We start from the raw sequence: 15,796 nt of genomic DNA, 5'->3' as shown, positions 1-15,796 counted from the left end.
AGCATTTTATCTTGTAGTAGTGTGCACACATTGTTATTGTTTGAATGCATTTTCATATTTATACTGCACCACAGAGGCTGGCTTACAGTAAACAACTACACTTAGTCTCCCACTTTTAATTTACAACTTTTCACGGCTGTACTTTTGACTTTTTGTCCAACTTTTGCAGCCTGTGTGCCCTTGTGTGTTTGCCTGCAGCGTGTTATTGAACATGTCATGCAGGTGATAGTAGGTTTGTGGATGCTATGTGCACAGCAGGCTTCACATGGACATTGACAGGCTGTGATTTGTATGTCTCTGCTGCAGAAGCCTCCACCTTACTTTTGATATGCAATCATTGCATCCAGCTGTAGAAGGATTACAGCTAGCCACCATCACACATTTAAAGATAGTGAACCATACATTCCAAGACCCCTAAAATGCCTATTCTCCATACTTTGGATAAGAAAATATCATATCACGGTTATCATTATTGTCAATGGGCTGAAAAAGTACTTATACAAGTTTTATTTATAAACAATAGACACAATATCTTTTCTTGGCAGAAAAAACATGAAATATTGTTCTACGTTTTTATTTTTATTTGATTATTTCTATACCGTATTTTTCAGACTATAAGTCACAGTTTTTTTCATAGTTTGGCCGGGAGGGCAACTTATACTCCGGAGCGACTTATGTGTGAAATGATTAACACATTAGCGTAAAACATACTTGCCAACCCTCCCGGATTTTCCGGGAGACTCCCGAAATTCAGCGCCTCTCCCGAAAACCTCCCGGGACACATTTTCTCCCGAAAATCTCCCGAAATTCAGGCTGACCTGGAGGCCACGCCCCCTCCAGAGCAATGTTGTTGTAATATATTGAGTTGGAGGCAATAAACAGGCGAGGGGATGAAGTACGTCTCTTTACTGTAGACTTCAGAACAGACACTTGACGTCAGGTGCACAACACCATGTAAATCGTTGGCCAACCAAAAAGTAACTCCAGTACGCTATAGCCAACATTCACCAGGAGATGGCAACAGACAAACATAGATCACTCTATTACATTCCAGTCTCTCCATGTTTTCTCGCCATGGTAACATGTGATCCTCATGCACTGTGCGCTGTCTCTGTCCCTCTTGATATATATATATATATATATATATATATATATATATATATATATATATATATATATATATATATATATAAGAAAATACTTCACTTTTAGTGAATTCTAGCTATATATATATATATATATATTTATTTTATCATGTATGTATGTATATATATATATATATATATATATATATATATATATATATATATATATATAATATATACATACATTTATTTTACTATATATATATATATATATATATATATATATATATATATATATATATATATATATATATATATATGTATATATATATATGTATATGTGTATATATATATATATATATATATATATATATATATATATATATATATATATATGAAATACTTGACTTGGTGAATTCTAGCTGTAAATATACTCCTCCTCTCTTAGCCACGCCCCAACCCCCCACCTCCCGAAATCGGAGGTCTCTAGGTTGGCAAGTATGGCGTAAAATATCAAATAATATTATTGATCTCATTCACGTAAGAGACTAGACGTATAAGATTTCATGGGATTTAGCGATTAGGAGTGACAGATTGTATAGCATGTTCTATATGTTATAGTTATTTGAATGACTCTTACCATAATATGTTATGTTAACATACCAGTTGGTTATTTATGCCTCATATAACGTACACTTATTCAGCCTGTTGTTCACTATTCTTGATTTAGTTTAAATTGCCTTTCAAATGTCTATTCTTGGTGTTGGCTTTTATCAAATACATTTCCCCCAAAAAATGCGATTTATACTCCAGTGCGACTTATATATGTTTTTTTCCTTCTTTATTATGCATTTTCGGCCGGTGCGACTTATACTCAGAAAAATACGGTATGTTTATTTTTTATGTTGTCATTTGTTAAGGTTTTAGTGTTTTTTTAATGACAAAGGCGAAATAATGATTGCACGTCATGCGGTTTAATTTCCTGTTGTAGACTTGTCCGTGTCATATTTATCCAAGTATCACTTTGTGCTGTCAGGGTTTTTCCTGCCTCAAATTGAGGCAGAGGTGGTACAATCCAAACCATGCGCCAGAATTTTTACGCAAACATTTTTTAGTTTTTTTTAATTTACAGTACATTTATTGTCATTTTTATTAACTTGATGGGTAGTTTGCCGTAAAATCACAAGTCAAATAGATATTTAAGTATTTATTTTTATTTAGACAAAACATGTTTGGAAAGTATGATAATACACTGTAATATTTGTTGCAATAATGGATACTATTAAAGTGTAAAAGGCATGCAATTTCAAGCAGTACATATATTTTTTTCTGTCAAAATGAATAAAATCCATGACATTTAGTGAGAGAATATGAAGTACTTTATTGACATATCATTTCCAGGTGTTTGCGGGCCAGATAAAATGATGTCACGGGTCAGTGAGTTGGACACCTAAGCGCTTGCATAAGAGAATGATGGCTCATAGCTTGTGTCGAGACACTCATAGATGATTTTGAAGGAGCCTTGAAGCGCTCTGTGGACAAAAATGTTGTCACCACCATGAATGGAAGGGAAGCTAACACTACTTCCATATCAACATCAATGAGCAGCAAATACAGAGAGTGTACTCCACAAAATTCCTGGCGGTCATCATTGACGAATACCTCAATTTCAAATGTCATCATTAGCCATCTGTTAAACAAATGATCCAAATATGTTGGCCTGTTCTTTCACCTTCGTCATTATCTTCCTCTTTATGCTCTACTTACCCTATATAAAACTCTCTTTGAAGCACAGTAATGTCATCTGGTGTAACACCTTCCCTACCTACCTTCACAAATTACAATCCATGCAAAAGAAAATGATACGAGCCCTGTCATGGTCCAAGTTTAATGCCCCCACTCCACATCTATTCCATAATTATCATCTCTTAAGAGTGACAGTTCAATATTTATCAAAATGCTTGTTTATTTACAGGCTGAATCTTAGGCTCTGTAGCTTGGTTCCTATCTACCACCCCCAGCATGCCCACAACACTCGTAACTTAGCTCTGATATCAGGTAAACATGGTTTACTGGCTTGTACCGCTCCAAGTGTTGTATGCAGGGGACCAAAGATTTGGAACCGGCTTAATGAGAGCCTCAAGATGCTGTATCCATTCTCCAACTTCAAAAAGAAACTGAAAACTTACCTATTAACCACCTATCTCTAATGCCTCATGTGGGGTAGACTACTGTTGGGTTTTGCATGGTTGAATGAATGTATGCTTGCTTTAGTACTATTATCTTGTGTTTATCATATAGCATTGTTGTTTTTTGTTGTTGTTGTGCTTGCTACCTTGTTTCATCATTCCATGTATATACTGTCCTCTGGACCCCCTGTCAAAAGCTTCTTCTGGCTTATTTGGGGGACCCTTTCATGTACCAACATCTTTAAATGATGATATTCACTACTATTGTAATTGTTATATGGTATTGTGAATAAACTAAACTAAACTTAAACTAGCTGTGTTCACTTATCAAAGACAAAATGTTCACAGCACAGTCTGGAGTGTTCTGTAGGAGTCCAGTGATCTAGGCTCCGTATCATGCTCCGTATGGCAGAAATCCACTTGTTACAGCGGTGGTCAATGTTACAGTATGTATTTAACAGTAGAATTAACCAAACACTCTTCAATCATCCACAATCTTGGTCTCGTTGGGCCGCAAGCTTCACAGGAAGCCTGGCTACTCCTCAGTGAGAAATAAATATGATTACAAAGTCCAATGTTCTGTTGTGGTAATATTTCATCTTTAAAATCAGATGGGCAATATGAGCCCATCAACATGGATGAGCGAGCGAGAATGCTGGGATGGCAACAACAAAAAAAGACAACGTCCGACCTCGTTTTTCCAACTGGGAAAAAAAAGCATTTTAATATGTTCAATATTTATCTTAAGTTAAATATATGCTTACAATAATTGTTTCATATATGTAACTTACCTGAAATTAAAGTAAAAGTTTATATCCTTTTAAATGGTTACTTGTATCATTATATGATTATATTATAAACACTGAATTTTTGTATCAGTTATTTCTTCAGTATAGAGCAGGGGTCGGCAACCCGCGGCTCCGGTGCCGCATGCGGCTCTTTGGTCACTCTGATGCGGCTCAACAGCTTACTTGCTGAACCCCCCAATTTTCCCGTGAGACTTCCGGATTTCAGTTTCTCTCGCAGAAAACTCCCGGGATTAATATTCACCGACTTTCACCCTTACAGCTATAATAAGGGCGTGCCATGATGGTACAACATTTGGCGCCCTCTACAAAATGTATTAGCAGCGTGCCAGCCCAACACTTATTTTACAATATACATTTTCTGCTTGCACACGTACGTGACAGCAAGGCATACTTGGTCAACAGCCACACAGGTTACACTGACGGTGACCATATAAAACAACTTTAACACTCTTACTAATAATGCGCCACACTTTGAACCAAAACCAAACAAGAATGACAAACACATTTCGGGAGAACATCTGCACCTTAACACAACATAAACACAACAGAACAAACACCCAGAATCCCATGCAGCCCTGACTCTTCCGGGCTACATTATACACCCCTGCTACCACCAAACCCCGCCCCCACCCCAACCCTGCTCCCTCACACATCACAATGATTGCATCTTGACAGGAATTTGTTGATTGACAGTTTAAAAGTAACATGTCTTCCTTCACTCGTTTTTGTCACAGTTTGATGCATTTTTATGTATACAATATAAAAATGGCAAATCGATTCGTAACTTTAGAGAGAAACATCGCAATTAGGTTTTTCTCAAAATCTTCCTGCCCTAATACAGTTTATTGTTACGTCCCACGCTCATAAAGACGTTCAAAATGCAGGTTTACAAATACACACGGGTAGAAAAATAGACGTGTATCCACTGGAAGTGAAATGACTTCACAATCACACTCAGGCATGCTCAACACTGCCATTTAATGGATGATAACCAAAATAGTTGAAAGAAAAGATAGACTTTCTTTGTTGTTCTATTGTGTTGTCCAGCAGACTCCAGTGATGAATGCTTGTGGCCTTCTAATGTGTGTGAACTCGACCACCTTGACAGTGATGAATCTTTTTTAGCCACACACTCCCAAAGTAGACTGCACAATAAGCACTTTTATCCTCTAAAACATGATAACATCGTTAGTAAGGTGACGTAATAAAGTGCTTGTGCAGCAATGCTTGCGTATTAGAAGAATTGCTGCAATTAGAAAAGGGGTGTGCAAAAAGTGTGTGTAATTGATTACATTTCCTATTCTATGGTTATCATCACACCCACTCATTAGCGCCGCCCGAGTGGCTCCCTGGAGCTTTTTTCCAAAATGTATGGAAAAGGATGGAGGAAAAATATATATTTAGTTTGTGTAGGAGGACAAACATGACACAAACTTTCCTAATTGTTCCACATCACACTGTTTGTACTAAACATGCTTCACTGATGAGAGGATTTGTTTTGTCCTACTCATTTTGGCAGTCACCGTAGTTTGTTTACATGTACAACTTTCTCCGATGCTGCCACAGAAAGACGTGTTTTATGCCACTCCTTCTTTCTCTCATTTTGTCCACCAAACGTTTAATGCTGTGTGTGAATGCACGAAGGTGAGCTTTGTTGATGTTATTGATTTGTTGGAGTGCTAATTAGCCATATTTGGTCAGTGCATGACTGCAAGCTAATTGATACTCGCATGCTATTTAGGCTAACTGTATGTACTTATTGCCTCCATCCATCCATCCATTTTCTACCGCTTATTCCCTTTGGGGTCGCGGGGGGCGCTGGAGCCTATCTCAGCTACAATCGGGCGGAAGGCGGTCTACACCCTGGACAAGTCGCCACCTCATCGCAGGGCCAACACAGATAGCTCATTGGAGCTATATTTGAGCTCATTTAAGCTAAAGTTAAAGTAGCAATGATAGTCACACACACACACTAGGTGTGGTGAAATTTGTCCTCTGCATTTGACCCATCCCCTTGTTCACCACCCTGGGAGGTGAGGGGAGCAGTGAGCAGCAGCGATGCCACGCCCTGGTATCATTTTTGGTGATTTAACCCCCAATTCCAAGCCTTGATGCTGAGTGCCAAGCAGGGAGGTAATGGCTCCCATTGTATAGTCTTTGGTATGACTCACGACCAACCGAGCTCAGGGCGGACACTCTAACCACTAGGCCACTGAGTAGGTCACTAAGTAATGTCCTTTACTTATGTCCTCTGTGTATATCATTTATAGTTGCATGTCTGATAACACATTATCTGTATGTAACATTGACTGCACTTCTGATAGTTGTTTGTGTGCCGTTATAGACATTATAGATCCGGTCACTCAAGGCGCACGTGGAGACCTATTTTAATTCCAGCTTGTGGTCGGCCCACCTCCAATGCATTGTAATGGACTGTTCAAGGCTGACTGATTGTAGACGTTCATGAACACTAAGCAGTGGTTGGATTAGATGACTTTGAAAGTCCTCGTTCAGTCCGTATTCCTAACTGGTTGTGGTTCTCACAGTGTAGTCCTTCCTTGTCAGATACAAGTTAGAGGTCCTTATACACACACCATAATAATACCCGTATGTTGAAGCACAGTAAGCGGTGCGGCTTCGTAACTTACCAAAGCCTTAGTAAAACATTCTAACAGATTTCTTCGCGCCGTGTGTAATGTTCTGTATTCTCAATGGAACATCAAAGTTTTGGGCTTGTTTTGTAAGCACCATTTATTGAACAAGCGTCAACACGCAGCCCACACGTATCTCTTATGTGTGACTGCCATCTACTGCACACACAACCAGAATTAATCCGTACATGTCGATTTTTGAGAAAATGAAAGTCTGAAGAATATGGTACTGTTTCTTTACATTAGAGTATTATGTGTATTATGTGTAGGCATGTGAGATTTTCCCCAAAAACACAGAAGTCTGCGTTTTTAACATGTTTCACTTCAGCCTTTTTTAAATGAAATATCAATAAAAGTAGGATGTAAACAAAAAGGGTTGAACGCTGGCCTTAGAAGCAGGTACTCGCTGGTCCTCGTGCCTCAACACCGCACTGAGTTGCAGGACAAACAAGCTCGCTAGTGTTGCGTTTTGGACCAGTTGTTCCTCCCAGGGAATTCAAGTCACAAGTCGCTCCCAAGCTCTTTACGACACTTAAAGCTGAGTTGACAAACCACCAGAGACAGAATAGGTATTTTGTAATATATTGGCAAAGCTTTGCAGATATATTTTTGAGACCAGTCGAGCATAGAACATTCTATCGCGCCGCCAAAATGGTCTGTCCTCCTAACCCCAAAACCCTCTTCCCTCTCCCCTCTCCCTAGTCAAAATACATGCACATCGTCTCCCTAGTCAAAACACATTCCAAAGAATTCAAGGTTAACACACACACAGTTTACTTGCAGACAGAGCAGCAAGAGAAGAAATGGAAAACACGAGCTGTTTTCATATATGACTATGAAATAAAAGAAGTACAACTTAAATTATATGATATATGTAAATATCTGCCTCCGACACTAGTTAGCTAACCATGTGGCTAGCTTACTTGTTGTTGCCACAACATTGACGGCTAATCATATTTGGATTACTAAGATCTAAACACTTGTAGTTCTAGAGTATTTATTAGTAGCCAGCGAGAAGGTCTATTTTGGAGGTGACAAAAGCAGAATTATATTACTGGAGGGGGCGTGGTTACAGGATGTAGTTGCCAAATGGGAACTTTGCATGCATGTTATATCATTTGACATGACATTTTCAATGATAATATTGTTAGTAAATGTTATAGTAAAATTCAGTGGTACATGACAAAGTGTCAACAAGAAATCCAAAAGAAGTTGGTAGATGAGAATACATCTCAAGGTCAAATATAGTGTAGAATGCACCCAATTGCAGGAAATGTCTTGATTTTTAACATTTTTGGGGGGTTTGTGAGGCAGCACTCAATGCTAATAGAAATGTTCTTCTTTTTATTCAGTTTTCCTCTTTTTTTTCTCAAAGGGTGCTTACATCCATGAATATCAAGGCCAAATAATAGCAAAAGTAGGAGGTGATCAGTCTTGCTAGGAATTCCTGATTGCGCCAATTCACAGAAAGTCAACCAATCCCTGTGACCTTGCAACTTTGTGCAACTTTCCCAGACATTTTGTGCAGTCAGCGTCATGGGCCCAATGACATTTGTCTCTGAGTGGCGCTCAAACGCGTTCATCAACTGTCGAATCAACACTTATGTTTGTTTCTTGTGTAGACCAACAATATAGCAACTCTTTATTGGTCAAACCACACAATTACCTTCTTCCTGTTCCTGTCTATGGTGCTAAGCCTTCTGGGTAATGTAGTATATAAACATTTGTATTCATACATTAATTTCACATTTCAAGGTAAGACAATTAAGAAGATATTTTCATTTGCAATGCTGACGTTGTTAAAGATGTGAGCGCTATGGATCACATATGTGCGGGGGTAAATGTGTTGGAACATAAATGAATGTTTAAAAGTGTAAAACATACACAGAGAATGTCTGCAACTTGTAGACCACACAGCAGACAACGAATAATTAGGAAGCCTTTGGTGGTGTTTCTGTCTGTATTATTACTTGTACTTATATTACTCAAAACAAAGTCCTAAATTGACAATGAGCTTTGAGTATGTGTTTTTGCTGCCATCTGGTGTCTACTTTGAAGTCTGTGGTATAAAATGAGTAAAACATCCACATCTCCAATTTTTGTTGCAATCTTGTGCTTTTTTAGGTGAAGTTTACAAGGAACACGTCAAACGTTTCTAACAAATTCATCAAATCCCAAGTTCATTTTGTTCAATTCAAAACGTTGCAACTTTTCATGTGACTTTGTGAAACGCTACTGCCAATTCAGACATTTTAGGCCAAGACAATCACTAAAGGAAATCCTGGAGGGACTGAGTGTGGTGTTTTTACATCTCTGCTGTGGAGATGATGCTTCTAGATCCTTCTCGGGTCACACGTAAGGAACCATGTGTCAAATGTCAAACTGGAGTGTGGCTACAAATGTGCTAATTGAGTCAAATGATGTCATCATTGACTTGTACTATCAGCACATGAGTGTCCTTCCACGCTCTCCAGCCTCACCCAGCCAAAGCAATTTTTCCGGCCGGGTGAGCAGTAATGTTCCCCTTTTAAAGCTATTCATGGTACAATAAGGCTTAACATTTTTATTTGAAGACTTGGTATTGCTGAGAGAGGCTCACCTCACAGGCCATTAATGTTGCCTTATTTATAGCTCTACTCGAGTTTTTTCTTTTTTAACTGATGATTTATTGTCTTTCTACACGTTGCAGAGAAGAAAGAAGTGACCCAGAGTCTGGAGAACTACACCTCCAAGTGCCCAGGTGGAATGGAGGTCATCACCTTACCTGATGGCCTGAAGCTGCCCGCCGTGCCCTTTACCAAGCTCCCCATTGTACGGTAAGTCAGCAGCTACCCCTGCACTGGACATTTCTTTCATGAGGGTTAAAAAGCAAATCATCACTTTTAGGCATGTTTTCATTGAGTTTAATAACATACAGTACATATACATAGTATCACATTATTATTACCATGTGAATGCTGAAAAGCCACTCCTTCTACCACATTCCAATCATTCCACTATCAAAACATGACACTTATTCCACTATTCATTTCATGTCGGAAAAATTCTCCATTTTCCCAAATTTCCCAGTTTTCCGTAACATTTATTCTCTATTAAAAAGTGTTCTACCTCCATATTTGTCAACCGCTTCAAAATGTTCCAAAGTCAAAATGCTTCTTGATAGTACACTAATATTAGCACGATTTTGTCAGTACAGTAATCCCTTGTTTATCGCTGTTAATTGCTTCCAGGCGAGGCTATTACTATTGAAAAATAGAATATTGTCATAACTACTGCATACCAAAACCTTTGAAATTCAGGTTTTAATATTATGAGAACCCATTTGAAATGACCGCCACTGTCCTCTTAATATTTGCACATTTTGTAGATGGCTGTCCGGGGGTACATCTACTACAATATATATAAAAATCACGTCCACATCACAGACATGCTGACAATGCTCCAGACAATGGCGTGCATTTTGTTTACATCCGGTTTTGGTGATCAAAGTCTTTTTTCGGTGGTCAAGTTTTTGTCAATAGTGCGCAAATAATAGACTATATCTATCAATTGATACTGTAAGGACCAGCTAATTAGAGGTGGGAATCTTTGGCCACCTTACCATTCCATTACAATTACAATTACGATTGGATTACAAATCGATTATTGATGCATCTTTAATTTATGCATATTGATGCCGTTATACATTTCTTTTTGTTTCACTAAATAAGCGTTTATCACTTTTTCAAACAGTGCATTTGTGAAAAGTCCCATCACATTCATTAAATTAACAAGTGCCCTAAAATAAAGGAGCTGAGCAACATTTTAGAAATGTCTGCATTACTTTATTTACAATAAATACATTGTTAATCGATTATTGACGTTTACTAATTGATGTCTGAATTGCGATGCATGTAAAAATGGATTATACACCCCCACCTCTACAGCTGATGTTAATGTTTTATGTAGGTGTGGTTTGGTTTTTCCCATATAATATCATCATATATATCATTTTGATGCATATCTTTTCTTTAAAAGGCTAAAAAATGTATATTTAATGGATGATATGTTCTTATATTATCATTGGCCAAGTATGTTTAACATATATCTCTCTTTGTTCAATGCAATGTCAATTGTTGCTGCTTTTAGTACATCATATTCTGCCCTCCCTCAATCTTGCCATTGAAATAGGAAAGTAGTCCTTTGAATGAGAGATGTAAATAATAACTTTAGGTGTTTTGTCCACACTGTAGTCCAGGGGTCCCCAAACTTTTGGACCCGGGGGCCGCATTGGGTTAAAAACATTTAGCCAGGGGCCGGGCTATCTATCTATCTATCTATCTATCCATCTATCTATCTATCTATATATATATATATATATATATATATATATAACCTACCGGAATCAATAAAAGGCTATCGATGCTGTCATCTAGCAAAGCTGAATTTGACCAAGCAACCCCCCCGTACCAAAAAGCCCTTGATGAAAGCGGATACAATTTCACCCTCACCTATGAACCCACGCCAGGAAACCAGCCAAAAAAGAACAGAAAACGAAACGACATCATCTGGTACAACCCCCCATACAGCAAAAACGTCTCAACTAACATTGGACACAAATTCCTCAATCTGATTGACAAACACTTTCCCAAAGACAACACCCTAAGAAAAGTATTCAACAAGAACAACATTAAATTGAGCTACAGCTGCATGAACAATATACGACAAATCATCTCAAACCACAACAAAACAATTGCAAATGAGCCGTCGGCCCCCAGACAGAGCGACTCCAAAACCAACAAAGGCTGTAACTGTCGAAAGAAACCTGATTGCCCTCTCAACGGGGGGTGCTTACAAACATCAGTTGTCTACCAATCTAAGGTAATACGCAAGGACATTAACACATCCGACACATATGTAGGATTAACCGAGGGAGAGTTCAAAACCAGATGGAACAATCACAAGGCTTCTTTCAGGAACAAAAACCTGCGAAATACCACAGAACTCAGCAAACACATTTGGGACCTCAAAGACAATAATGTTGAATATTCAATAACATGGCAAATTCTTGCATCCAGCACACCTTACAATAGTGGTAATAAAAGATGCAACCTATGCTTGAAAGAGAAACTGTTTATTATTTAACGTCCAGACCTGTCATCCCTCAACAAGCGCAGCGAAATTGTAACAGCATGCCGCCATAGACGGAAACACCTCCTAGGTAACACATGAGCCAATCACCACGCTCCTAGGCCAGCCTGTACCCACCCACTCTGTGCCCTATATAAACCATGGTATGTGAATGCTCCCATTAAAATCTCCTGATGATTGAGGGTACCCCCCCTCATGAAACAGGCCTGTAGAGATGAAATAGTCTTGTGATTTTTTTCCCCACACATACATATATATATATATATATATATATATATATATATATATATATATATATATATATATATAGATAGATAAAATATCATTGCAGATTAGACAAATTGCTTTTTCCTTACATTGAACAAAAAAAGTCATATGTCCCCTGATGTTTAAAAACTCTGCACTGAGTCTATTTTATGTTTCCGTAATTTGTTTTCCTCTTGCACGAATTGACTAATTGCACTTGCCGCGCGCTCACCCGACACTGCGACGCGAGCGTGATGTCGACACGTTATCGATGGAAAAATGCATTTTTAGACAATATGATTTGCCTGAGCAACTAGGAGACCCCAAGAGTAACAAGCGGTAGAAAATAGATTGATGGATGTGCTAGAAAGGACTAGGGATGATACTCGAAACCGGTTTTCCCGGTTGTTCGATAAGAAAAGAACCGAGTCCTTGGACTCGAATCCCTTTTTGAGAACCGGTACCCGTTATCGAGACCACTATTGTAAAGAAAAAGAGTTGGTTTTTTATTCGAATCCCTGGGAACGAATCCCGTCCTGACAAGAAATGCTCCGTGAGACATCACAAGAAATGACGTCACGTAGCTCAGTCATTAGGCGCAGATAGGGAAAGCAGGAAAAACAATGGACCGGAAAAGCGCTCCAAGGTGTAATAAAGTTCAAAACAAAAGGTATAATCCAATGAATAAGTTTACTGAGAGATTTGAGCAGGGTACAAACACATGACAAACACTTTTACGGCCAACCGGAAACATAGCAACCAGGCTAGCAACGCACCTCCTTTACGCAACGTTCTTAAAGCAACCGCAGCACATACATATATATACAACATATATCTCCCTTTTTTTACTTTTCTTTTTCTTTCCTTGTAAAGAAAACAAAATCACACTGTATATGTGTTGTCTGTCTAATTATAAATAATGCAGACTGACTTCTTGACGTTTACTTTCACAGCGTGCTCATAACCTCATTCTTAGCTGCATGCAACAACACTTTTTGGGGCTACCGCGCATGCTCGTCACTCCCGTTGCATGCTGGGTAGTGTAGTTGTTATATTCCCTAGCTCATAACATCACATCTTTCCCCCTATAAAGAAATAATGTTAACTCAATAAAGTGTATTTCTTTTTTTAGCTTTAACTTTTCATTTTTTAGCATTGTAACCACATTTGCAAACAACTTTACTCTTCATAGAACTTTCTTTCAATAAAGAAATAAAGTGCAAAAATGTCAAAGCATCATAACAAACAGTTATGTCAAATAGCAGCAGAAGTGCACTTCTTGGAGAGCTGTATTATTTTAAGTTTTGTGCCCAAGGGACTGATTTGATCTAACACTATATTATTATTTATACACCTATAGTGATCACAGAGACAGGTTGTTTTTGTCTTACTGTATATATTTGTTTTTCTTAAAAATCCCACTTAATATACTTTGGGTAACAACAGTCAATATTTATTTATTTCATTTTATTTTTTTAGGGGGGTAACAGTCAATATTTTTTTATTTATTAGATTTTATTTTTTTCTTATATAATAAAAGTGAGCTTTTGTTAAACCAAATATTGTGTGTTTTTTTCCCATATACAACAACCTATCTGGACTCGATAAGGAATCGGTTCGATAAGAGGATTCGATAATAGGCTCGAACTCGATCATTTCTTATCAAACATCATCCCTAGAAAGGACAGATTTAAAAAAATAATAATTAAAAAAAACAACATCGGGCCATAGTTTGGGGACCCCTGCTGTAGTCACTAAAACTAAGCACACTCAGGATGCTTACATTAGCATGTTGGTATGCTAGCTAGCTTTTTTTTGTTGCTGATTTTGCAAACGTAGTCGTATATTTTTCTTGCTAGCTTGCAAATTCTTTGCATTTCTCTTTGTGTTTTCTGCATTCACACACAACAAAATGTTGTTTTCTAGTAATTTGTTAATATCACTATTAAATTGTGAGGTATTTTGTTACATACTACACATTTTTCTTTGGCCGGTGTGAAATAAACAACTTTATTATCAGAAAATAATGATGGCATCAGGCATTTATTTTATTTGTATTCATTTTATTAAGTTTTATTTTACTTGGCCTCCATAAAAAAACACATACTTGATAAGTTCTTTATATACTGATTTTATTCATTTTCATTGTATTAAGTGTAATGGTGAGTAAATGAAAAAAGCAATTATAAGAAAGATATTTTTGGAGAAGTCAACAATTTGGAGACGCCGAGTCTTTCAACAGCATTAGAAAGTGTCATAAAATAATGAGAAAATGTGTGTGTTTTCCTTGGCTGCGTGAAATAGGTCAGTGAAGCTCCTCAACCTCCCCGTCAGCCTGCGTCCTCACAAGCTGAAAGGCCTGCTGAGTCCCAACGTGTCCACTGCCAGTCCCTTCATCTACTCGCCCATCGTCATGCACAACAGAGGAGAGGAGCGCTGCAAGAAGATCGGTAAACTCTCTCTTTCTTCCACGGTTATGTCCTCATCATCTGTCCTGGATATGAGGAACATGCCAGGAGGTGCACTTGACTGCACAAAAAGCTTCATATCTCTAAGTGCTGCAATGAATTCATGAAATATTCCAGGAACTCTGCACCGCCGGCTCCACTTCAGGCTTATCTCTTCTTACCTTGCCTTATCAAACAAGATGAGCATGTGGCCACTTTTATAATCTCGCCTTAATTACGCTGAGACGATATGAGCCAACTGCTCTTATCTGCCTCTGCAAGCACCAAGTGTCTTTTCCTCTGTCCTGTGACACATGAAAAATGTTGACTGAAATGTATTTGCACAGAAATAACACCTAGTGAAATCACTCTTTCATTAATGTAGTTGTTAAATGCCTTAAACACATAGAAATATTGTACAAAATGCCTTGTAGGGCAATGGTGTCCAAACTGCCACAACTCATTCTGCTGCAAAATATAAGAGAAATATATATAAAAAAAAAAAAATGGAATAAAAGACTATAGAGTTTTTATATTAATGAATCCAAATCGATGTTATGAATAAGTGACCTTTTCAATTACAACTATTCCACTTTGAAATATTTTTGGGGGAAAATATTGCATATTCTGTGTTTTTGTGTCAATATAAAGTACGTTTTCTTTGACCAAAGGGGTAAAACAAACAAACAAAACCAGAAAAAAACCCTGTAACCTATGGATAGATCTGAAGTTGATCTCGTAGATCTGGGATTTTTTTTAACTATCATTGCTCAAAATAATGAATCAATGTTACAAATGATTGACCTATTCAAGGTTCCAATGACTTCACATCAAATATTCCACCTGCGTATTTTGAGTTTGGCCATTATGAAAAGGGCATTAAATATCAAAAAATACAATAATACAAACAAATTAGGCGTCCAAAATGATATCACATTGTTGATGTACACATTTACCTCACAACACAGTAGTGTAGGATACTTCTCTTCTTGCCTTATTTGTATTTGACTTGATTCCATCGTTAGTCTTTTCTTAGTTATATATATATATATATATATATATATATATATATATACCGGTGTGTATATATATATACACAGTGGGGCAAAAAAGTATTTAGTCAGCCACCGATTGTGCAAGTTCTCCCACTTAAAATGATGACAGAGGTCTGTAATTTTCATCATAGGTACACTTCAACTGTGAGAGACAGAATGTGAAAAAAAAAATCCAGGAATTCAC

The 15,796-nt window shown here is 37.6% G+C and overlaps 1 protein-coding gene across 3 annotated transcripts in view; it reads left to right on the top strand.

Moving 5' to 3' along the window:
• Positions 1-15,796, top strand: part of trappc9 (trafficking protein particle complex subunit 9) — a 241,169-nt gene that overhangs the window by 43,855 nt on the left and 181,518 nt on the right. For all 3 annotated transcript variants that reach the window (XR_012051061.1, XM_072915618.1, XM_072915617.1), the window contains 2 exons: positions 9,424-9,550; positions 14,415-14,560. Coding sequence is in view for 2 of the 3 variants with exons in the window: in XM_072915618.1 (XP_072771719.1) it covers positions 9,424-9,550; positions 14,415-14,560 (273 nt within the window). In the remaining variant the exon portion in view is untranslated. The remainder of the gene's footprint in view (positions 1-9,423; positions 9,551-14,414; positions 14,561-15,796) is intronic.

Source organism: Nerophis lumbriciformis, linkage group LG21, assembly GCF_033978685.3.
Source record: "Nerophis lumbriciformis linkage group LG21, RoL_Nlum_v2.1, whole genome shotgun sequence".
Lineage (NCBI taxonomy): Eukaryota > Metazoa > Chordata > Actinopteri > Syngnathiformes > Syngnathidae > Nerophis > Nerophis lumbriciformis.
Note: the sequence above shows the minus strand (reverse complement) of the source record. Positions and strands in the feature narration are given on the sequence as shown.